This window comes from Equus przewalskii, chromosome 17 (genome assembly GCF_037783145.1).
Source record: "Equus przewalskii isolate Varuska chromosome 17, EquPr2, whole genome shotgun sequence".
Taxonomy (NCBI): domain Eukaryota; kingdom Metazoa; phylum Chordata; class Mammalia; order Perissodactyla; family Equidae; genus Equus; species Equus przewalskii.
The window spans coordinates 77,321,572-77,344,407 of record NC_091847.1 but is presented as its reverse complement, the minus strand read 5'-3'; the positions used below and the strand labels follow the sequence as shown (position 1 = coordinate 77,344,407).

At 36.8% G+C, this 22,836-nt stretch overlaps 1 protein-coding gene across 12 annotated transcripts in view; it reads left to right on the top strand.

The window, feature by feature from the left end:
• RAPH1 (Ras association (RalGDS/AF-6) and pleckstrin homology domains 1) overlaps nt 1-22,836 on the top strand; it is a 116,121-nt gene that overhangs the window by 29,221 nt on the left and 64,064 nt on the right. For 9 of the 12 annotated variants that reach the window (XM_070580795.1, XM_070580797.1, XM_070580796.1 and 6 more), the window contains 4 exons: nt 1,951-2,070; nt 5,151-5,256; nt 6,049-6,554; nt 17,564-17,644. In XM_070580795.1, coding sequence (XP_070436896.1) covers nt 1,951-2,070; nt 5,151-5,256; nt 6,049-6,554; nt 17,564-17,644 — 813 coding nt within the window. Of the gene's footprint in view, nt 1-1,950; nt 2,071-2,863; nt 2,992-5,150; nt 5,257-6,048; nt 6,555-17,563; nt 17,645-22,836 lie in introns of those variants that run through there. The other 3 variants (XM_070580800.1, XM_070580792.1, XM_070580798.1) reach the window with 2 other exon arrangements.

Genomic DNA, 22,836 nt, shown 5'->3' with positions numbered 1-22,836 from the left:
CCAGATGTTCTCAAACTACCAACAGTTATTTGAGTCGTTGTCACCTGGTCAGGTGAAGTTTTTATTTGCACTAACATTTTGTGTTTTTCATGGGTAGATAACTTAATGAAGTATATCAGGTTTCTATTGAGATTGATCTGTAAATAATTCAATAATGAATAAAAATCTTAGAAATAGTATTAACACAAGTGAATTATAAAAGCCAAATCTTTTTAAGAGTCAGATTTATGAATTGGAGAATTAGTTGATCCATTTTTCATTTGTCAAGGTAGAATGCCCTTATTTATACATCCTTAAAGTAGTAAAATTAAGAAATGGGAATTATCAGTTTCTGTTAGAGATATTGATAATCTGTGATCCTTTATAGTAGTAAACTTAAGAAAATTATTTCCCTTAAGTGCTTAAAATGGGATATGATCTGATTTTCAGCATCATTAAAACTTAACTTCAGGGACCAACCCTGAGGTATAATGGTTAAGTTCGCGAGCTCCGCTTTGGTGGCCTGGGATTTGCAGGTTTGGATCCTGGATGCGGACCTAGCACCACTCATCAAGCCATGCTGTGATGGCGTCTCACATAAAATGGAGGGAGATTGGCACAGATGTTAGCTCAGCAAGGATCTTCCTTGAACACACATGCACAAAAAAACTAAGTTCAGTTTGATTTTGCAACATTATTTACCCTTCCTGCAAAATTTTATATAGTAAAATAAGGCTTAAAATTTAACTTCATGACACTTCATCAGATAAGTAGATTCCTTACATATCTCATAATCACATTTAAAGATCACAGAGGTAATTTTGTTGTAAGATGTGTACAAATTCTTATTCGAGATTAAGGATATCTCTTTAATCTCTGAGGAATTGTTTAAGCCAACTGAAAGGATGTATTCCAAATATTGCCTAGATCACTGGAACAAAATTTGTATTTCAGAAATGTAAGTCAAGAGTATGGAATGTACAGTGGTGATATTCATTGTGTCCTTGGGAAAGTTAGGTATTACTCCAAGTTGAGGGAAAAGGATTCGTGGTCAAATAAATTTGGAATATGTTGGTTTAAGCAAGTCTAAGTTTTACTGAAGATTCCTCAGAGCTTTTAGTATTGAAATATTTTATATTAATCAGATTAATCTTACTTTAAGAACTTTAAGTATCTGGTCAGTCATTTATCTTACTTTGTTTTGTATAATCTTTTCCTCTCTTCACAAAATAATATGCAAGTTTCATGTCCCATATCACATTATTTTATTAATTGGGAAGTAGGAAAATGTTTTTTCTTTCAAGGGACTTATACTTGAAAAGTCACCACTATGGGAAATTTTGTATATGAATTTAAAGTTTTGAGTTTTGGTTCTAGTTCCTTGGATTTCGTAGGAAGTGATGGGGAAGTAAGATAAAAGACAGATGGGGTAGAAAGTGAAAACAGTATAGAAGGAGGAACTAATTCAACAGACTAACCTAAATTAGAAATTTTGTTGTCTTTTCTCTGAAATGCTTGTTGGACTAAGGTTTTGCAAGATACATACTTATTTGTATCTAAGCAGGTTTTCACAGAATAAATATAATAGCTTGCTGCATCAAAGTCTTCTGAAATGGTTTCTCTGTGGTGTTTGGGGTGTTACAGGATCTATTAGTGGAGAGAAGTGGAGTGTGCTACTGTAATATCCTCTGATTAATGGGAGTGCTCTGCAATTTTAAAATTGTTACTTTCTGGTCACAATCTGATACAGTTTGTTCTTCTTTCACAATTTCCTAAAAATTTGAGATTTAATTGCTCATTTCTACTCACTTGTCAACCCTGTCTCCATTAATGATTTCTAATTTCCTTTTATAATATAGTCTCTAGTTTTGAAAATTTGACTCTGGAGAGTTGCTATATACATCAGAACATACACTGCATAATTTTTCAAGTTCAACTTGTAACCATTCTACACAAATGTCTGTGTTTCAGATGGAGCAGCTATCAGATGAAGAAATTGACCATGGAGCTGAAGAAGACAGTGACAAGGAAGATCAGGACCTGGACAAAATGTTTGGAGCCTGGCTGGGGGAGCTGGACAAGCTCACTCAGGTTAGAAGTAGTGCTTGAAAAACTGCTTGAGGATTTGAAGTCATTACTGTGTGCTGAAAGTTTACTGTGTAGACATAAGGATATGGATGTAGGTTACATTTTAAAGTACTGCTAGAAAGGGAAAATGTCCAAAACATTAACAGGTAAATGACTAGTAACTCTAGAACACAAGACATTATCTTCTGTAGCTGTTTTAAGGAGTTTTTTAAAAAAAGCTTGTGACAAAATTTCACTTCATCTAGAGGAATTACTTAAAATCAGTTTCATAAATTGAAATTGCTGGCTAAAAAGTTTTGAAGCCTGGAATTTAAAAGTCTAAATTTTAGCAAATCCTATTCCATAACTTAGTAAATATGAATACATTTTATGACATAGATAATATCTTCCCATGCAAGTATTTTCTATTACATGATTCCAGAATACTGACAAAGTTTTATTCCCTGCTGCATTTTAAAACAATGGCAAAGCTTTTTCATTTTGTTTTATTGGATCTTGGGTTTAAAAAATAAATAAAAAGAATGCCCCTATCCTCTAAACCAGAATACTTCTTAGAATAAAAGGGTAAACTATTACTACCCAGTTAATACATTATATTCAGTATATGAAGATGGTTATGTTTATTAAAGCAATTTTAACTTTATGCCAATGAGAATATTAGAACAGAACTTATTTTCATTCATCCTTTAATAATATCTCTGGGAAGAACTTTTGTGTAAAATTGCTTAACTAGTGGAAAAGTAGGTGTAAGGTGGGAACTTAAAGTACTAGTTTGTTCCTCTCTCTCTTTCTATGGCAGCCTGGAATTGACATGATAAACTCCTCCTGTTATTCTTGCTAGATCCTTTTGAAAAGCAGACATGGTTGACTATAATCGTTAATGCTGAATTTTGAGGAAAATGCGTTCAATCCTTCTAGAATTTTGTAAGAATCATTTCTTTCATCTTCATTCAGGAGAAATAACATTTGTTGTGAGAAAGGTCTTTTCTTATATCTGTAGTTGCCAATGCCAAACCATTTCAGTTTAATTCTTAAATTTTTTAAAAAGGTGATTTTGGCATAGAGATGGTGCTGAGGCTCTGCAGTTCCATGCTGAGAAGAAAAAGGAAAGAAGCAGCAAAATAGAGGAAATAGAAATGATAATGCACGGAGGGAAGTATGTGAGGGCCAGCTGGCAAGGAGGGTTTCCGCGACTGTGTGGTTTTATTGTCCATACTTGGGCACGGGGCCAGAAAGAGAAAAGACAAGTGGGTATCAATCCAGCTGCTCCAGGTTGAGGAGTGACTCTGTGCTGCTCCGCTGCAGGTGCCATTTCTGCTAGTTTGGCACCTGTATTCGTCTCTATATTTTTAAATTCCCTGACATATAAATGTGAAGAGCCACTCACCAAAAAAGTTGGCTTCTAAACTAATGCTGTGACTGTTCTTTTTATTATATAAATCTGCCTTGAGAGAGAAAGCAGATTAAAACTCTTGTGTAACACGGCTCACTGCTAACAAGTTGCTTTTTAACACTTCAGAAATTTTCAAAAAATATTTTACTTACTAAGTTAGTGGCTGAATCCTCAAGTTTCTTGTTTATTTCATTATGTTAGTTTACTACAAAGTATCATTAGTGCACCTATATCACACGTACAATGTTAATGAGATTTTCAACTTTACATCAGTTTTAAGTGGTTGGTGAATCTTCTGAAAGCGTTTGTAAAATTTTGTGTGTATTTGCATTTTTCTGGAAGAAAGCTAATAGCCTTTGTTAAATTCTCAATGACGCTACCCCCTTACCCCAAAAAAGTTAAAAACCACCCTACTAGATTAGCAGTTTCTTGGCATCGAGGAGTATTTCTTACTATTTCCCTTGTTGCCCCAATGCCATGGACACAGCAGATAATTATAATAAGTATTTGTTTATTTGAACTGGTAAATAGACTGACTTTTAACATGTCCTCAGTTATATTCCTTATTTTACAGAAAACATTATCTACCTATTATTCTTCATTTCCACTGAGAGAAGGAGCATTAGGGCTTAAATTACAACAGAAGAATTCAGTTTGAGGTTAAAGAAGAATTTCCTAGCTGTTTTGTGAAACTTTGAAATAAGGCCCTGAATGGTGGTGGATCTCCTTCGTATGATAGCCTTAACAATTGGATGGATACTGTCTGAATGGATTCATTTTATCTTGAGACAAGTGAATAAAGAAGATAGCATTCTACTCTAATTCCAAGATTCTACAAATAAGCTATCCAGCATTCTTTTTTATGTGAAATCTATTTGATTATTATAAATAGAAATTAAAGTTTCAAGAGACTAATCCTAGTATTTGGAAATTTATTTAAATAGACACTGAATAACTGTTGACCCTTTTCCTGAATTTCTCTGTTTGAAACATCTTATTTTCCCTATTGTAGAAAGGTTAGAGAGAAAAAAGCCTCATTTAAAAAGGTGGTGAGATAACTTACAAGACAAGACAGTGCACCCTGAAGTGCAGTATAATTCTAGACTTATCACAGGCAGTATAGCTGGGGTCCAGTTTGCCTCATCTTGATAGAGCTTGGAAAGAACAAGGATATTCTATCACTGTTTGAAGTTGTAGCCGCCCTCTGTTAAGATCTTGGGTCTCACTCATTTTGAGTCCAGAATTGTGCCTTATCTTCAGGGTACTTCATGCCATGAATGACGCTTTGCTGGACCAAAAACAAATCCCTTTGAGGAAAGAGATAACAGACTTCTCTGCATTGTTCCTTTCTATTTCTTGTCTTACCATGCCTATATTCATATACCTAGCTTACTTTGTAGTGAATTTATGTAAAATGAGCTCAGTCACTATACTTGATGTATTTGGAAAGATATTTACTCCAAATTATGACAGTGCCTTAAGTAAGCATATACCTACAAATTGAAAAAACTATCAACAAAATAATATGAAAACCAATTATACTTTTCCTTAAGGCTATTAGTTAGAAAAACTGTGGTTTATTAACTATTATATGACAGTAATTCACTTAATCATAAAACAAACTTTATTCATCTTTTTATATAACTGAAGCCTGAATTTAGTATGACTTATTAAACTTCCTTTTTTAAAGAGTTTGGATTCTGACAAGCCCATGGAACCAGTAAAAAGATCTCCTCTTCGCCAGGAAACAAACATGGCCAATTTTTCTTATCGCTTCTCCATATACAACTTGAATGGTAAGATGAAATTGGAAATAAAATGTAAAATAGTATCCTAAGTTATATAATGTGGAAGCAATGCAACACAATTCCAAACAGCTCAGTATAAAAACTATATGCATAACTTGACTGAGTTCTTATACTTACTGTTTTGTGCATTTTATTACTAATTCAAATGATCACAGAAAAATACAAACTGGAACATAACTAAAATAGTTTTCTAGTTGAGTTATTAATAATTAAGAGAGTACGTACTCAGATGGAACCACACAACAAACTTAATTGCATTGTTGTATTTGTACTGGAATAAAAAGTCCAGTGAAATCACTTGTTGGTAATTTTAAAATCATCCCCTCTGGCCTTTATTTAATGTACTCTACATAGTCAACTTTATAGTATTTGGAATTGACATTCTAATCTGTAATTTTTTATGCCATCAGCTCTTTAGGTATAACGTCTCTACCAGGGCACTGATCATGTTAACACTTAGAGCCTCTGCTAAAAAGTTACATGAGCAATATGATTAAAACCATGGAACAGTATACAATTTTTGCATTATTTTTATCTTTTAAAACTCAGAATTTTATTCTCCTCTGATTACTACAAATCTTAAAAGACTATTTGTTCCTAAAAATTTCTCTTGGAATTTAAAACAAACAAAAAGCTGTTTGAAATACTATAATTTGATAGGATTTTAGGCCCAATACAATGAATTTTTTTGCTTCTTCCCTTGCATTCATTAGCTGACTTAGAATGAGTAAATTCTGATTCATTGTGTCCTGGAAATATCATGTATGTTGTTCATTGCAGAAGCTCTGAATCAGGGAGAAACTGTGGATCTGGATGCCCTGATGGCTGATCTTTGCTCAATAGAGCAGGAGCTCAGCAGTATCGGCGCAGGAAATAGTAAGCGTCAAATCACAGAAACAAAAGCCACTCAGAAGTTACCTCCTAGCCGACATACATCAAAACATGGCACCTTGAAAGGACTGTCTTCTTCGTCTAATAGGATAACTAAACCATCGCATGCCAACTACTCCCTGGATGACATCACTGCACAGCTAGAACAGGCCTCCTTAAGCATGGATGAGGCTGCCCAGCAATCTGTACTAGAAGATGCTAAACCCTTAGTAACCAATCAGCACAGACGAACAGCATCTGCAGGCACAGTGAGTGATGCTGAAGCACGCTCTGTTAGTAACTCCTCTCGTTCCAGCATCACTTCTGCAGCCTCCAGCATGGACTCTTTGGATATCGATAAAGTAGCGCGCCCTCAAGAGCTGGATTTGACACATCAGGGGCAGCCAATTACTGAAGTAAGTAGATGGAACTTTTTTCTCTGATATTTTAGTATTAAAATAAGGAGGAAGTATTTTTTAAAATGTAGTTTTAATTAACTTTCTCATTTTTTCCTACATTTCAAATTTGTCAAGGATACCTCTGAGCTAAGTTTTAAAATCAGACTACTGAAGGAAATATTACCAGACATGGCAGTGTCACAAAGATGATTAAGAAGAGATTTATCATTTCTTTATTTTTATTCTTGTGACTATTTGAAATCCTTGAATTAATATCAGTTGTTTCACATGATTAAAAAGCGTGAAATGTGGTTTATATTTGATGACATTTTGCAAAGTTATTAAGCTGATAATTACTTTTTAATGTATGCTTATTATAAAATAATGACTTAAGAAAAAGACTCATATCCACATTGTAGTCCTCCAAGATTCTAGTTTTTAGAGTTTACTCCATTTTATTATCGAAGAGCCAGTATGCTATAGTGGAAAGAGCCACTGGGCTTGGAATCAGAAAACTTGGTTCCAAGTGTTTTCTTTGCCACTTGCTACCCATAGGACCTTAAATGAGTTAGTCAACCTCTGCGAACAATTTCTCTTAAGTAAATTGGGGTTAATAGTGCTTGGTCTACCTTACTCATGTGATGGTTCAGAGGATCAGAAGTGATATAATATACATGAACAGATTTTCACAAGATGAAGCTTTTCTGGATGTGATAGGGTAAGGGTAAGGAATGTATCTGTAGTGAAATAAGTCTAGCAAAAGCTGAGCTTGGTGAAGGTGAATTCTTCATTGAGTTTTTTTCATCAAGGAGAAGGCAATTTTGTTTTAGGGTAGCAGCAAGAAGGAAGAAAATCAATGGGGGCAAAATAAAGTCAGACTTTCATTCAGTTTGCTTCCAGTGGTCTCTGATACAGGGTAAAATATCTATTTATGAATAATCAGTACTAAGGCAAAATCTTGTAAAACCATTGTTTAAGGAATTGCAGAGAAATTTAAAATTTATACCTACTATTAGACATTATTGATTTCCCCCCATTGATTTAATTCATTAGATTAATTTCCATCAGTCAGTAACTCCTGGTACCTTCCCATGTACCTAGCTTTGTTCTAGATACTGTGGAGCATAAAAGAAGCATGAATCATGGTAGTTTGGAGATGAACTTGAGTTTTATTGATTGTAAAGAAAGTTACCAAATTATATCAACTAAGGAATAAACTTTCATTTATTTAAAGTGAAACTTACCTAATGGTATGTATTCTATAGAGAACATGAAAATGGATTTCTACCTTATGATACCTGGGGATTATATTTTAGCAGCAGGTACTTAGTATGCATCGTTTATGTCTTTTAGATTTACCCACTGGACTGAGCAATATTTTATTAGGGATGTGCTTTCCTGGTTGTTCTGTTTTTTGTATATTGGTATTCCTCCTTTCCAACCAGATTATTTTGAGTTGGGTCAAGATGCATGAGGACAGGTTATGAACTAATGATTAAGGATCTTCGTCTGTATGTGTGTGTTTCTATTTGTAAAATACACTCATTATAAAAGTTCAAACAACAGAAGAGCAAATAAAGCGGAAAGTGAGAACTGCTGTCCCAGCAAACGCTTCAGCTGGTGTCTAGTGGTATCCATGGGCAAGGATACCAGTGTTCCCTGGTGTAATGTTTAACGTAAGACTTTAGTATAAGGTTTGGTGAGTAAGCCAGGATTAAAGCATTGAAAGCAGTTAAGGTCTTCTCTGTCTAGCCTGTTCCTTTGCCTTGCCCAGATGGGTAAAAAAGTGGTTTAGCAAACCTGGAACTTGCCTCAGTATACTTTTTTCTGGATCTAGTCTGTTCTAATTTAAATCAAGAAAACTGAAGAGGCTTACTAGATCCCAAAGCCATGTATCAAATTGTCCCTACACTCAAATACAATTTAAAAAAATAGTTTAATTAGTTTTGCATACATGGAGTTTAAAGAATTGATTAGGGGGCCTGCCCCATGGCCAAGTGGTTTAGTTCGTGCGCTCTGCTTCGACAGCCCAGGGTCTCGCTGGTTCCGATCCTGGTCGCAGACATAGCACCGCTCATCAGGTCATGTTGAGGTGGCGTCCCACATAGCACAACCAGAGGCACTCACAACTAGAGTATACAACTATGTGCTGGGGGACTTTGGGGAGAAGAAGAAAAAAAAAATTGGCAACAGATGTTAGCACAGGTGCCAATCTTTAAAAAAAAAAGAGTCAAATAGTTCTATGAGACTTGTTACAGAAAAGTCTGTTGCACTGTCTGTCTGTCTCTCCCTTTTTCCCGCCCCCCCTTTTCCTCCCTCTTTCTCTCTGTCTCTCTCTCTCCTGCTCCCAGAGATAAGTACTTTCTACTCTTAGCTGATTCTTAGGGTTTTAACCTCCATGTCATTAAATCTCTACTTGTATTGCTATTTCTTGATTTTTGTCAGTTGTATGTATTATTTACTGATTTCTCACTCTGGAAGATTAGGATATAATGCTCTTTAGACAGCTCCGTTCTCTTCTCCCCTCCTATACCCCCACCTCACAGTCTTTTTGGTTGGGTTACTATTCAGTGTTTATGTTATCATGACTACCTGCATGCAATTTACTGCTAAACTCTGTATACTTTTATCACATTTCCTTTTTGGAAGATTGTATTTTGTTTTTCCTGGAATTAATAATTGTCTTTAGATTTAAAAATATATAGTTTTTTTGTTATATTTATCTCTATTTCAACTCTGAACTTTCCCCCAGTTGATTAAATCTCTTACTTGGTTCAAACAAAATTAGTGTTCTATTAATTTCATCTTCTTAAAATTCTTTTCTATCTTTTATGGTCTACGCTAGGATTATTCTTAGATCTTTTCTCTCAGATGGGTGAGCTTCTCCAGAGAAGGTTCTTCCAGTCACCTGCGTGGAGAGCATATCTTCGGCTTATAGTACTTTAGCAGCCCATTTGGGAAAGATGGCTTGGAATATGTGGTGATCCTCAGTGTTCAGTATGTGATCTTCCATTTAATCTTTCTAGGTCAGATCTCAACCATCAGCACTTCCGACATTTTGGGACAGAGAATTTTTTGTTGTGGAGAGCTATCCTGTGCATTGTAGGATGTTTAGCAGCATCCCTGGCATCTACCCACTAGGTGCTGGTAGTACACAGGCAACCTCCAGTTGTGATAACTGGAAATGTCTCCAAACATTGCTGCATGTTTCCTGGAAGGCAAAGTTGCCTCCATGTGAGAATTACTGCTTTAAGAAGAAAGAGTTAATAGGAAGTCTGAGCCCTTTTTTGCGTGGAACATGACGTGGAGTTTTCCTTTTCCTGACATTCTTTTAGTAGGAACTTGATTAATAAATATAGAGTGTTTCCAGGTAATATTGTTTATTGTAAATTGACCTCTGATTGATGAGTGCTTATGGACCAGGAAGACTGGGTGAACTATAGAAGCCTATGAAAAGACTCAGACCTTGACTTCCTGGTGTGCAGTGTGTAACTCTTGTAAGTGAGCATGAACACATCCCTTGAGGGGCACTGGAACTCAGTGGCTCTTATAGTGCACAGCTGATTCTTATGGAGCATGAAGTTTCCCTAAGCCAAGGTGATTTCTGTACTTACCCACATGATCTCTTTCTCGTACAATGGTGAGTCCAAAAAAGACCCCTGGTGGGTTGTATAGCTCCCTTTTGAAGATAGCATGTCTCATGCTACATGCTGTCTTTGTCTTTCTGCAGAACTAAGTGCGCTTGGTGCCAAGCTATGGCCTATTGGGTGCTGTGAGTGACTAGCAGTCTGAACCTGAGACCACTGCTGGTGGGCAAGTAAAGGAAGAAATCTGGGAGTTAAATGCTTTCTTAAATATGCTTTCAACCAATCCTCCTGCTTTTAGTCCCAGCTTCATTTCTGCTGCTTCTGGAGACTTTTGAGGTTACATAATGTAAATTGGGGTGCTCTTCTGCTTTTCTCCAGCGCTGGCGTAGCATTCGGCTTTTCTTGGGCCTGCTGAGTTGGTTACCACTCAGCCATATGCTTTCTAGCTTCCAAAATTTTGTCATGTCTTCTTGTGAGTTTGTCTTTAAACACACCCACCCACACCCCCCAAAATCCTTTATCTTATTTTAGTGGGATTTGTGGGGGGAGTGGAGCTACCTCATTTGTCATTCACAGTCTTCTCAGGTTTACAGTCTCTTGACCTTGGAGTGTCCCAAGGTACGGTCCTCAGACTACCTTTCTATCTCTAGCCACTCCTTTTGTGATCTTATGCACTGCCAACTCCCAAATTTTAATACCCTATTTCATTTATTTAAAACACTTTTCCCCCCACAGTTAATCCCTCTAAAGCAATGGTTCTCAACTGGGAGTTGTTTTGTCTCCCAGGGCATATTCAGTAATATCCGGAGACGTTTTTCGTTGTCAGTGATAGAAGGGTGCTACTGGCATCTAGTGGGTAGGGGCGAGCGGTGCTGCTAAAATCCTATAATGCACAAGACAGCCCCAACAACAAAGAACTGTCTGACCCAAAATAGTGCCAAGGTTGAGAAACCATGTTCTGAAATCAGGTGGCACCTGTCAGCGAGGTGGCAATTATACTATGTTATGTGAAGCCTTCTCTTGACAGTTTCTGATAAAGATTAAGAAAGTACCAGCATTAAATCATCTTAGGTTCAAGGAAATAGATACAGGTATCTTTAGCCAGCATCTCTCCCCTGAACTCCAGGCTCATCCATCCTCTCTGTAATCAACACCTCTATTTGGGTGTCTAATAGGTAGCTTAAATGTAACTGGTCTCAGCTGAAGCCCTGGTCTTTTCTCCCAGGCTTGCTCCTCCCACAGTCTTCTCCATCTCGGTTAATGGCTGTTGCGTCCTTCCAGTTCATCAAGCAAAATCCTTGGAGTCTTGACTTCTCTTTTCCTTTCCTCTCCCCTTCCAATTCAACAGCAAACCCTGTTGTCTTTACTTTTAGAATATATCAGAATTTAAGCACTTCTCAGCACCTTCACTGCCACCAAGCCAACATCATCTTGATGTAGATTTTTGCAGTAGCCTCCCAACTTGTCTTCTTGTGTTCACCTTCCCCTTAACAGTCTATCCATCTGGCAGCCAGAGTGGTCCCATTAACAGGTAAGTCAGATCTTGCCCTTCCTCTTTCCAAACCCAGAGACTTTTGTATCTTACTCAGTATAAAACCAAAATCCCTAGAAGGGCCTGCAGGGCCTTACCGGATCTGCTTTCCCATTGCCTCTGCCTCTGTTTTCCTTCCTTCCCTCCCTCCCTTACTCTGCCAGCCATGCTGCCTCCTAGTTGTTCATAGACAGCAACCCGAGCCTCCACCTCAGAGCCTTTCGCTTGTCCCCCTGCCTGAACACCCTTCCCCATGATAGACCTCTTATACCCTTAGGGATTTGCCCAGATGTCACTTTCTCATCGAGGGCTTCTTTGATCACTCTATTTTAAAATCGAACCCCTCTTCCTCTGCCCTGTGATTACTTTTTTATTTCCCTTTTCTGCTTTATATTTTTCTTTGTCATCATTTAACATACTATGTATTTTATTCTTTCATTTTGCTCATCTGTCTCCCCCCACTTGAATATAAGCTCCAAGAGGAGAGGGATTTTTTTAAAAAAATTTCTTTGATTCCTGATGTATCCTTAGCACCTAGAACATTATGTAGCTCATAAGAAGCACACATCTATTTGAATGAACAAATATATGCATGTATCCAATCCATCTTTGTCTAGAAGTTTGCACCCTAAAATAATGAGCAACTATTTTCTTTCAAGGTGGGGGATGGAGGGCCACAAGTGAAGCAGCGTGTGAAAACTCAGATAGTGAGACTTTGTTTTCAAGTGGGTTCCTTAGAGGCAGCAGTTATACCTAACTGTTTTCAGAGAAACCCAGGACAGAGTAGTTACTTTCAGCTGAAGTTTAGTGACTCAAATACCAGTTAGAAAAATCAACTTGAGATTGATGCTATTTCATCTTAGGGATGTGGGTGGTCAAACTGCCCATCTAAAAACAAAATAGTACTGTGGCTTATCCTACTTGCTCTCTGAAAGCCAGCAGGGATAGGGCACAGTACAGTTTCACATCAGGAGGAGTCCGTCTTTTTTCCCTGCCTTTCTCTTTTTTGACTTTTGTTGAAATATTGTGCTTCCAGGCACTTCCCATCCGTTATCTCATTTAAGCCTCTCTGTATCCCTTTGATGTAGGGGCATCATTCCAAAGAAGAGATTAAGTAGGTCAAATAATTGAGAAGTCTGTATATGAATTCCAAAACTACATTTGCCATCCAATTTTTATCAATATCTTAAAAGTGAAGCTGATTGTTAAAAATGATTACTTCCTGAATGTTAAAGGATGGTTTAGCATAAAGATATTTTCCATGGATAAACGTAAAAGTGAATTATAGAATAATTTCAGTCAATATTCTTATGAAATCTATCAGTAATGTTCATTTGCTAAATTTTAAAATTAGAATTCGTTGTAGTTGAAATAAATTCTAATAAAGGCTCGTGATATCTTAACCAGTGTGGAATAAATCTTGCAGCTGATTTACCAGCATCGTTGTGGTACTGTTATTCATACTAGTTGATAAAACAATACTTTCCAATAAGAGAACAGTTCGCATATTCAAATAGTAATTGCATGTTATAAATTTTATAGAAAATAGGGTTTACTGATAAAAGGTTAATGCTGAAATATACCTTTATATTTATATTCTGGTGGGATTTAAACTTCAATGATTCCTCTGAATTTGGAATTTTATAAATGAAAATGTATTTTTAAAATAAATACTTTTAAAAGCTATTACTGTAGTTTATGGTAGATTGGAAAGGTTTTGCTGAATCTTAAGAATACTTGATGATTGTATTATAAATATTATGATGGAAAAAACTCCTAAGTATCTGAGCTACTAAAACTTTTGAATGTTATGCTTGTTTCCTCTTATGTATAGGGCTTTTTTAAATGAAATCTTTCATGGATACAACATTATACCTTGTGGTATGCAGCACAACCTATCATAGCTTCAGGGCAATTCCTTTACTTCCTTCACCTTCCAGAACTGTTTTAAGAGTTAATGTGTGCAGGAATTTTGAGGTATTGGAGAGAAAACAGCAGTTGTGTTTATTGTAGCATTGGGGGGAATTTCCCCTTTGGCATTGGAGCCCTGAATTATCCTCAGCAAACCACCTTTGTTCTGCAGTATTAACTGGGCAGGAGCACAGGGCTTCTGAAACTTTCAGAGGCTACATATCTAAAAGATTGGGGTTATTAACTCATTTCTCTTAAAATTCTAGTGGCTTTGATGCTACATCTTGCTGAAATTTATTCACATGTACCAACTGGGTGTTTAATTCCAGATGTCACTGACATAGTGAGGTTAATAGCAGAAGGAATAGTGTCAGGTGAAAGAAGATCAAAAGATTGGGTGAAAGCCAGGGAAGTCTAGTTCTGACTCACAAACCCTTTTCAAACACCCCCCCCCCCCCAATCAACCCTGGCACATATGCCCCATTGTCGTGTGTATTTCTTAGAAATCTGTGCAGTTTTTCCTCTGAAGAAGTGAAAAAGCATCTTTATTTGGTTTTAGATCTGCTTTGTTTTTCTTTTCTGTTTTATGTTGTGGAGGCCTGGTAAAGGACCTTTTTTTGAACAAGAATAGAAATAGATTCATCTGTTTTTAAAATTAATAGGGACTATAAAATATAAAAGAAATAGTTTTAAAAGCCTTCAAATGTTTACTGGCTGTATAATGGCCAGTAAAAGCAGAGGAATAAAGAGAAGAGGGGGAAAAGTAGAAAATAACAGCAGCTGCTGTATTCAGTGCTTACTGTGTGTTGGGCACTGTGCTTTACATGTCTAAACACAGAGTCTGCACGGGACCTGTGGGATAGGCACCGTTACCTCTCTTTTACAATGGAGGGAACTGAGGCAGAGAGTGACTCAACAACGTTCCTAAGGATTTAAACCCAGGCAGTCTGGTTTTAGAACTCATAGCACAACAGCTGCCCCTTCGTCGTGGAATTGAAGGGGAATCAAGACAAGGCTAGACCAGCCAGTGTGCTCAGATCCAGACCTAGAGACAGAACTTCATGGGTGGCAGAAAACGGCAAAGAGATTTCTGCAGTAACATCCCCATCTTGTGGTGTTTTAGTTTATTCCTGAATACACTGTTAAAATTTAACAACTCTTTCTAGCTCTAATTGAAATGAATTGAGGCTTAAATAAAATTAAGATGAGAGCTAGTGGTTTCCTACTCTTATAATGGTAGTAATGTTATTATCACTCGTTTAATTCTTATAGCAGCCTTTGGAGATAAATGCTATTACCCCATTTTACACGTGAGGAAACAGGTTAAATAAGCCCCAAGTCGCATTGTCAGTAAATGGCTGAGCTGGGGCTGGAACCCAGGCGCTTGACCCCAGGGTCTGCATTCTTACATCATCCTATGCTTAGTTTTAATATTTATGAGAGCACATACACGTGTCAGTAAAAGATGAATGTAAATCTGGTTTATTGAAATGCTAATGTGAGTTCACAAACCTCCACTTCCTTTTTCCAGTTGTAATTTAAGGTGTTGGCCATCAAAAGAACGTGTTTTATTTTGTAACCACAACTTTGGTATCAGGCCATTTCTTGATTATGGTTTGGTTCCCATGTTCACATCAGTGCTTTTCTATACTCGCCCCCCACTCCCCCCACGCAAAGATTCTGGCTCCTAAATGGTACTTCATTTTAACATGTTACAGATTCAATTCAAGAAAGTAGTGATCAGGGCCGGCCTGGTGGCATAGTGGTTAAGTTCCCACACTATGCTTCAGCAGCCCAGGGTTCGCAGGTTTGGATCCTGGGCATGGACCTAGCACTGCTCATCAAGCCATGCTGAGGTGGCATCCCACATAAAATAGAGGAAGATTGGCACAGATGTTAGCTCAGTGACAGTCTTCCTCAAGCAAAAAGAGGAGGACTGGCAACAGGCCCTGTTAGCTCAGGGCCAATATTCCTCAAAAAAAACCGTAGTGATCCATAACTTACTTTGTGGAGATTTTGTGGAGAGTTTTTGAGAGATTGATGAAAAATTTGATAGCTTTATAACAAATGAAAGTTTTTGGAACTGAGAACGTTTAGAGCAAATTTATTTGGAGAATTGACCCTCAAATTCATTTTCTTTTACATATTTTGAACGTGGCTTTTAGATTTATGAAAGTACTAATGAAGAGTAGGTAAAAATTAGATTTGAGGGAGATAATTTTTTGTAGGAAAGTATTTAAATATTTTGTGGAAATGGAACCTAATTAACATTAAATGAACTATTGGTATCATTCCATGATCCCTTTTCATCTTTATTAATGTAACAGCATTTAATCTTTGTCTGCATATGTAGTATTTTCTATTGTTTTTGTCACTTCACATATGTATTTTCATTTTTGGTAAGGATGTGTTGAATTTTAATAACTATAATGTTCCATCATACTCTTTAACATGGTACATAGGCCAGTCATCTCTTGTTGAACCCTTTACATTTAGATTTTTTTAAAAAAATTAACCAATAAATATTTGAAAATATGATGGGAGCTTGTATGAGATTGAGTCTAGAGAGCATAGATTTTTAAAAACTTTATTTTGAAATAATATCAAACTTACAAAAACTTGAAAGAATAGTACCAAGAACTCATGAAACACGTTACTCAGATTCACTGATTTTTAACATTTTGCCATTTGCAATGATTTACTTTATCATTCTTTTCATATATACATTTTTTCCCTGAACTATTTGTGAGTTGGTTGCATTTATCATGCTCCCTTATCCCTTAACACTTCAGACTTTATTTCTAGGAATGAGTGTATTGGCAATATAGATTTGATTGGCCTCACATTGATGTATGATTGATGTAATGATTGACACAGTGCTGTAGAATACGTTTAATGAGAAAATGTAGAGAGGGGAATGCAAACATAGGCTTGATCTGGCCCAGCATGTGGCGTGAAGGCCAAGAAGAAACAGTTATTCATACATTCCATAAATATTTGAGCACCTAGGCACTGAGCTGGGATGTCAGGGATAAAACCGTGAACGTAATACCAATGTCCTTATGAGGTTATAACTTACTGTATGAGGAGACGGGTGTCAGTACAGACAGCCAAACCAGCAATTTCAGTACATGAGGTGAGTACTACGACAGGAAAGACAGAAAACCTTCTTGGTTAAAGGTCCTTGATGACTTTGAGAATGAATTACAAAATTCATTACAAGTCGAAGGATGAAGGCTTTGGAGAAGAAAGATAGATGCTGGTTTGCAAGGAATTAAGGGATAAGTGGGGGAGGTATGCTATTGCTGAATTTAGGAAATTTGGCGCTGAAAAGGAGAAAAAAATAGTTTAACAAGAGGAGGGTACCCAGGAGAATTAAATATTTTTCTGTCCTTCCCACTCTGAATAAGCTGGACTAGCTGAAGGTGAGAGACTGAGATATTAGAGGGAGAATGAGTGAGATCTAGGACATGCTTAGTTTTGGAGGAGAAAAAAGCATATTTGTTCAGATAGAACTAGAGAGAAGGATGAGAATCTTGGTGTGGTTATAGAATACATTTTAGTGATGAAGATCCTCCTGATGGATGTGATTATCTTAGTGATGGAAGGAAGTGAGGTCATATGAACTTGGAAACTATTTAGAACAAGCTATGAGGGAATGAGTTAGGCAATGAGGAGAAACGATTAACAGTACTGCCAAATAACAGTCAAGACCCAGTTGAGGTTCGGAAGCATGCAGTGTTTCTGCATAGTTCTCCCACAGAGCTCTACTCTCCAGAACTAGAGTGAGTTTATCCTTAAATTGTCGAGGGTTAGGATCATCTGGTTCTTACCTTTATTATTTTTGCATAGTATAGTGAAAGATGCATGCAACTTTTCATTACTGTTTTGTTTCAACAATTCATTTCAGTGATCTTTTTCTCTTCCTGCATGATAATGAGAACTGCCCTTTTCCACCTCCTTTACCTATCATTTTCTTCCTTCCTGCATTTTCACAGCATGCTATTTCTCTGAGATGTCCCAGCAAGCAGGCCAAGCGTCATATTGACTTCACAGAAGAACAGGCTGAGCTGACACCTGTAAGTTTGTAAACATGTCCGTGGGACTACTTAATTATCAATGAAGAGGAATGCATTCTTTAGAACTCTTAATGATGAAACCTTGTCGTATACCTCAGTTTTTCGAATAAAAATTAAACCAAGCTTAAAAATAAGTGAGCAAAACCAGATGAGCAGCTGTATGATACAGTACCATTGAATGCTAATACTCATGGTAAGATTATATAGGGGGAAGCATATCTGACATACAGGAATACTGTATTGGAACTTGAAACCACATGCTTTCTTTTTTATTCTGAAGCTAAGAAATTTTGTAAATTTCTTAAGAAGGAATTTAGCTGTTCTTCAGAATGGAGATATCAAGTAGAATGACTCTCCTGCACTGATGCTTGACTGAAAACCTAATTTCGTTCTTCAAAAATTATGTTGGTTGACAAATATGGATGTTTTCAGAGCTGTGTTGTTCCATACGGTAGCCATTAGCCACACATGTCTAGGAGGCACTTGAAATATGGTTAATCCAAATTGAGATGTGCTATAATGATAAAATAGACACTGGATTTCAAAGACTTAGTATGAAAAAAAGAATGCAAAATATCTCATATTTTTTGTATTGATTACTTGTTGAAATTATAATATTTTGGATATTTTCAGTTAAAGATAGTAATATTGGTTTATTTCACCATTTTCTTTTTACTTTTTTTAAATTACATTTCCATTGGACAGTGCTGCTTCGGAGTCATCTGTGAAGCATAAGAAAAAACACCCCAAATCCCTGACCGCCACCCAACTGAATCAGATTCCCTCTGATCTTCCTTCCTTCCTTTTCCCTTCCTCCCTCCCTCCCTTCCTCTCTATCCTTTAAAAATATAGGCAGTAACACAGTGGATTGATTGACGACCAACTCATGGATTATATCCTGCATAGTGAAAAGCACTTCTCCACCCTCACCTCGAGCCCTCCCCACACTCATAAGCATTAGCCACACTTACTATAATACTTGCCTTGTCATCTTCTTGTTTCTTCTGCCCAAGCAGCAGTTCTCAATCCTTTCAGTCCCAATACCCCCATTTAATAACAAATAATTTGTAACACTATATCTTTAGTATCCCGAATGAAATTCAGAGATAATGTAACTTACCTTCATACCTATGTTTTTAATTAATTTAATGCCCTAACACCTAGTATGAAGGAGAAATAGCCTAAAAGTAATTTATAATATAATAATACCTATTTCAGTTTTTAAGTGCTTGGCCACCACTATATTGAAAGACACAATGAAATGGTCAGATTCTATACCTACTTATAATTAAGAACTTTGGATTTAAGAGAAGTGAGAAGATCAGAAGTCGTTTTTTTTTTACAAGTAGTACAGGAAAAAGAAATCAGAAATATGGGCGGACCCAGAATTAAAATGTGTTATGATAAATAATAGCAGACAAAACATACCTGAATACCGTAATAGAAAAAGGGAAATAACCTTAACTGAAGTAGGGATAATGTACTGAGACAATTTATAGACTGTCAAAGGAAAGAAAATGGGAAAGGACAAAATGCTTGCAAATGAGATGAATTTTATTGATAATTATAGTGACAGAATCATTCCCTGCCTTATAATGTGGGATGAAACAGAGATAAAATGATTTTAATATTGGATTTTTACAATATAGATTTCTTATTGTGCTATAAATATTTTAAATAAGACAGTAATGTGAAATATTTTTTAAATAATCTTTATTAATGAAGTTCAGTGAAATTCCTGCATTTCATGTCTTTTCACTAATTTAATAGTATTTAGTTCTTCATTTTGTTAAAAGGAATTTCACATGTCTTCTGTCATTTATTTGCATGCCACAGAGTGCACACTGATCCTGCCAGTTTGGGTATTGGCAACTCTTACTTCAGGCCAGGTTTCCATTGGTGAAATGACTGTCCAACATAGTGAATAACTCTTGGTAAATTCTGAGCAAGACACAGTGCAGGCTTCCCTTCATTTATTGGACATGGTAAATAGCATTCTGAAAGAGACATCGAGTATTAAAGTTACATAAAAATCTTTGCGTTTATGTGTAAAATAGTTAGGTTCTAAGCTCAGATTGTTATAAACAGGGTTCCCCATCTGTATGACTTTCCATTTGAGGACATTAGAAATTCACATGTGATGTGGGACTTTTGTTATTATGTGACATCACTGCATGACTGCCGGGCGTCTAGGACTTCTGACTTACCCTCCCAGTAAATACCAGTAACACCCGCCTCCTCTTCATTGTCACAGCCCGAAGTCTCCCCAGGGTTTTCTGAAATGCCTCCTGGAGGGCAGGGAGCACCACTCCCTTTGAGAACTGCTGCTCTCTCTCTCTTTGCTCTGTCTCTACCTCCCACTCCCAACTCCCAGCCGCCTCTTACCCTCCAGGACTTTAAGCTTTTGCAGAAATACTTTCCTGAGCGTCTAATTTGGGGTGAGGTACCACACCTCCTCCTTGCTCCCAGACCGCTTCACCCACTGATTTGTAGGCATTCGTTACTTCCCTGTTAGACTTGAGACTGTGTGAGCAAGGAAGGTCGGTCTTGGCCACCTTTGCTTCTCAGTGCCTGGCTTGGTTCCAGGCTCAAAGTTGAAAATCAGTAGTTGACTAAATGAAAGAAGGGGAAAAATGGAAGAGAGAAGGAAAACTGGCTTAATAACCTAGTGAAAGGGATTAAAAATAAGCCGCTGACTTTGTGTTGTTAGTGGTGGATGAAAGAAAATCAAGAAGGCCTATTTGGAAGAAGCTCTGTGCATTTTGTTATCAGCGGCCGGTGCTGAGACTGAAGGCTGAGCTAAGGACGTGCCCAAACCACTGTCTTCTACTTTCCCAGTCCTCCAGCTGCAACTGCTCTTCTCACCCCTCTTGCATCTCTCCAGTAGCCAGTTCTCCTGCACCTCCACCCTCTTTCTGAGGAATTCTAGTGCAATGGATGACTGGCGCCAGTGGGGGAAGATAGATAAAGTAAGGCTTTTGTTGAAGGAAGGAGGTTGCTGCTGCTTCTGGTTTCTAGATTTTCGTTTTTTTCTGCTACGAATACCTGTAGCTTAGACGGAGGGAATGTGGAGACCTGGCCTCCGTCTAGTGATTAAGCAGCGAATAGCTACGTGACTGTCCCAAACACAGAGTACTGATGACCATGGTCAGCTGTTGTTTGTGGCCTGGTTGTTTAGATGTGGCATATTTTTTGGGTCACCTACCTAAATGGTTGTTCCCAAGGCCAGCCCCATGGCCGAGTGGTTAAGTTCGCGCGGTCCACTTGGGCGGCCCAGGGTTTCACTGGTTCAAATCCTGGGCGCGAACGTGGCACTGCTTGTCAGGCCATGCTGAGGCAGTGTCCCACATGCCACAACTAGAAGGACCCACAACTAAAAATACACAACTGTGTACTGGGGGGCTTTGGGAAGAAAAAGGAAAAATAAAATCTTTAAAAAAAAAATCTTTAAATGGTTGTCCCCTTTTTATTTTAAGCTATTTAAACCTTTTAATATTTTTAAATTAATAACTTCTAAGTCTTTAAACAAATAGATATCATTGTTTTTTACTGATCAGATTACAGGTGTTTTTGGTGATTTGAAGTCTTGAAGTGATTTGAGTTTGAGGACTGAATGAGTAAACCTTATAAGATTTCTTTGAAGTTTAAACTTGAATTTAATATCTGAAATTATATTTACCAACTAATAGTTTGTTTTGAGGGCCTGAAGCAGATTTATTTTTAAAAATTCAAAATATAATTGTCTGAATACAGATATTCTCATTTGGGGGATCTTTTTCTGAGAAAGTAACTTTTATGGGTAGGATAAAGTAAATAGGGGTAGGTTTTCAGGAAATTATTTTCTATATGTTTTACACAGTGGTGTAGGAATACATTTTTTCCCATTACGTGTGAACAGCAAAAACTGAATGAGAGTAAGAACAATGAAAGTTAGAGTTGCTCTTTTTAATTGTCCTTCCAAATTTTCTCCCTGGTCTTAGCTGCTTGTTAACCTCAAATTAAATTGAATTTTTGGAAATTTCTGCTTACCTAGTGTCATTATAGATGAGCCAACTAATCTTTACCTTTAGGAGAATTACACCATTTATGTAAATGAGGCCCTAGGTATAATTGTCTCTGTTCTTGTTATTGTTTGACCTTGTTAGTACTAGTCTTGATGAATATGTCCAATTTTTTTTTTTAACCTTAGATTTCTGTCTTTGTCGTTGTTGTTTTCCAGGAGTGAGTGGAAGGGGAAAATATGCTTGTAAGGTTCATCTTGAATTAAAGCAGGCAATGAAGTATCATATAGCAAACCCATCTCCAGATAGTGTTGTAGATATGAGCAATGTTTACATTAATATCATTTTCTGTAGTACTGTTTCTAATCTTGAAGTGTGTTTGATTATCTGTGACAACTTTAAGAATGGTCTAGTATTTGTTTACATATTCCAAAAATTTGTTTCTCAAGAATAACTTGATATATAGGTAGATTTATAAAATATAGAATATTTTCTGTAACTCCACTCAGCTGTGCCATGCATTGTTTTAAATGGTGGTTAGTACCTCAATAGCATTAAAAAATAAATAATAACTTAGAATTATTTAGGGACAGGCAAGTATGAATTACATATATATCAAAACAGTTAGAATTTATACCATGTGAATTTAAATACGATTGCAGAAACTTACCTCACAACGTGGTACTAAAAGTTATTAAAGGAGAAAAGGATAGTTAGGGACTATGTTATTCAAAAATTATTTTTATGAAAATATATTAATTGCTTGAATTAATTTAACCAATTTAAGGTAACAACATTTCTTAATATTTTGTTCATATTACTTATTTGCTGTTCAGGTCCTTTACTGTGCAACACAATCCTATTAGTATTCTGATATAACGAGTGAATTCATAAAATTTTACTGAAGAGTGATATCCGTTAGGCAAAATGTTTATGGACATTTTTCCTCTTGGTGTGGCTGTCATTGAACTAGTCAGAAATGCTTGCAGAAGTTTTAAAAATGATGTAGTCTTATTCTATTTTCATAAGAATAGACTGTTTAAAGCTATATAGTTCTTGTATAGGCTTTAACAAGAGGAAGGAATCTGGTCATTGATCTTCGACACCTGATATTTGTGCTGTGTGCACGGTGCTCACCAGCGCTGCCCTAGCAGACAGACTGGCTCTGTGCTTTCTGCGGAGTATGATCCA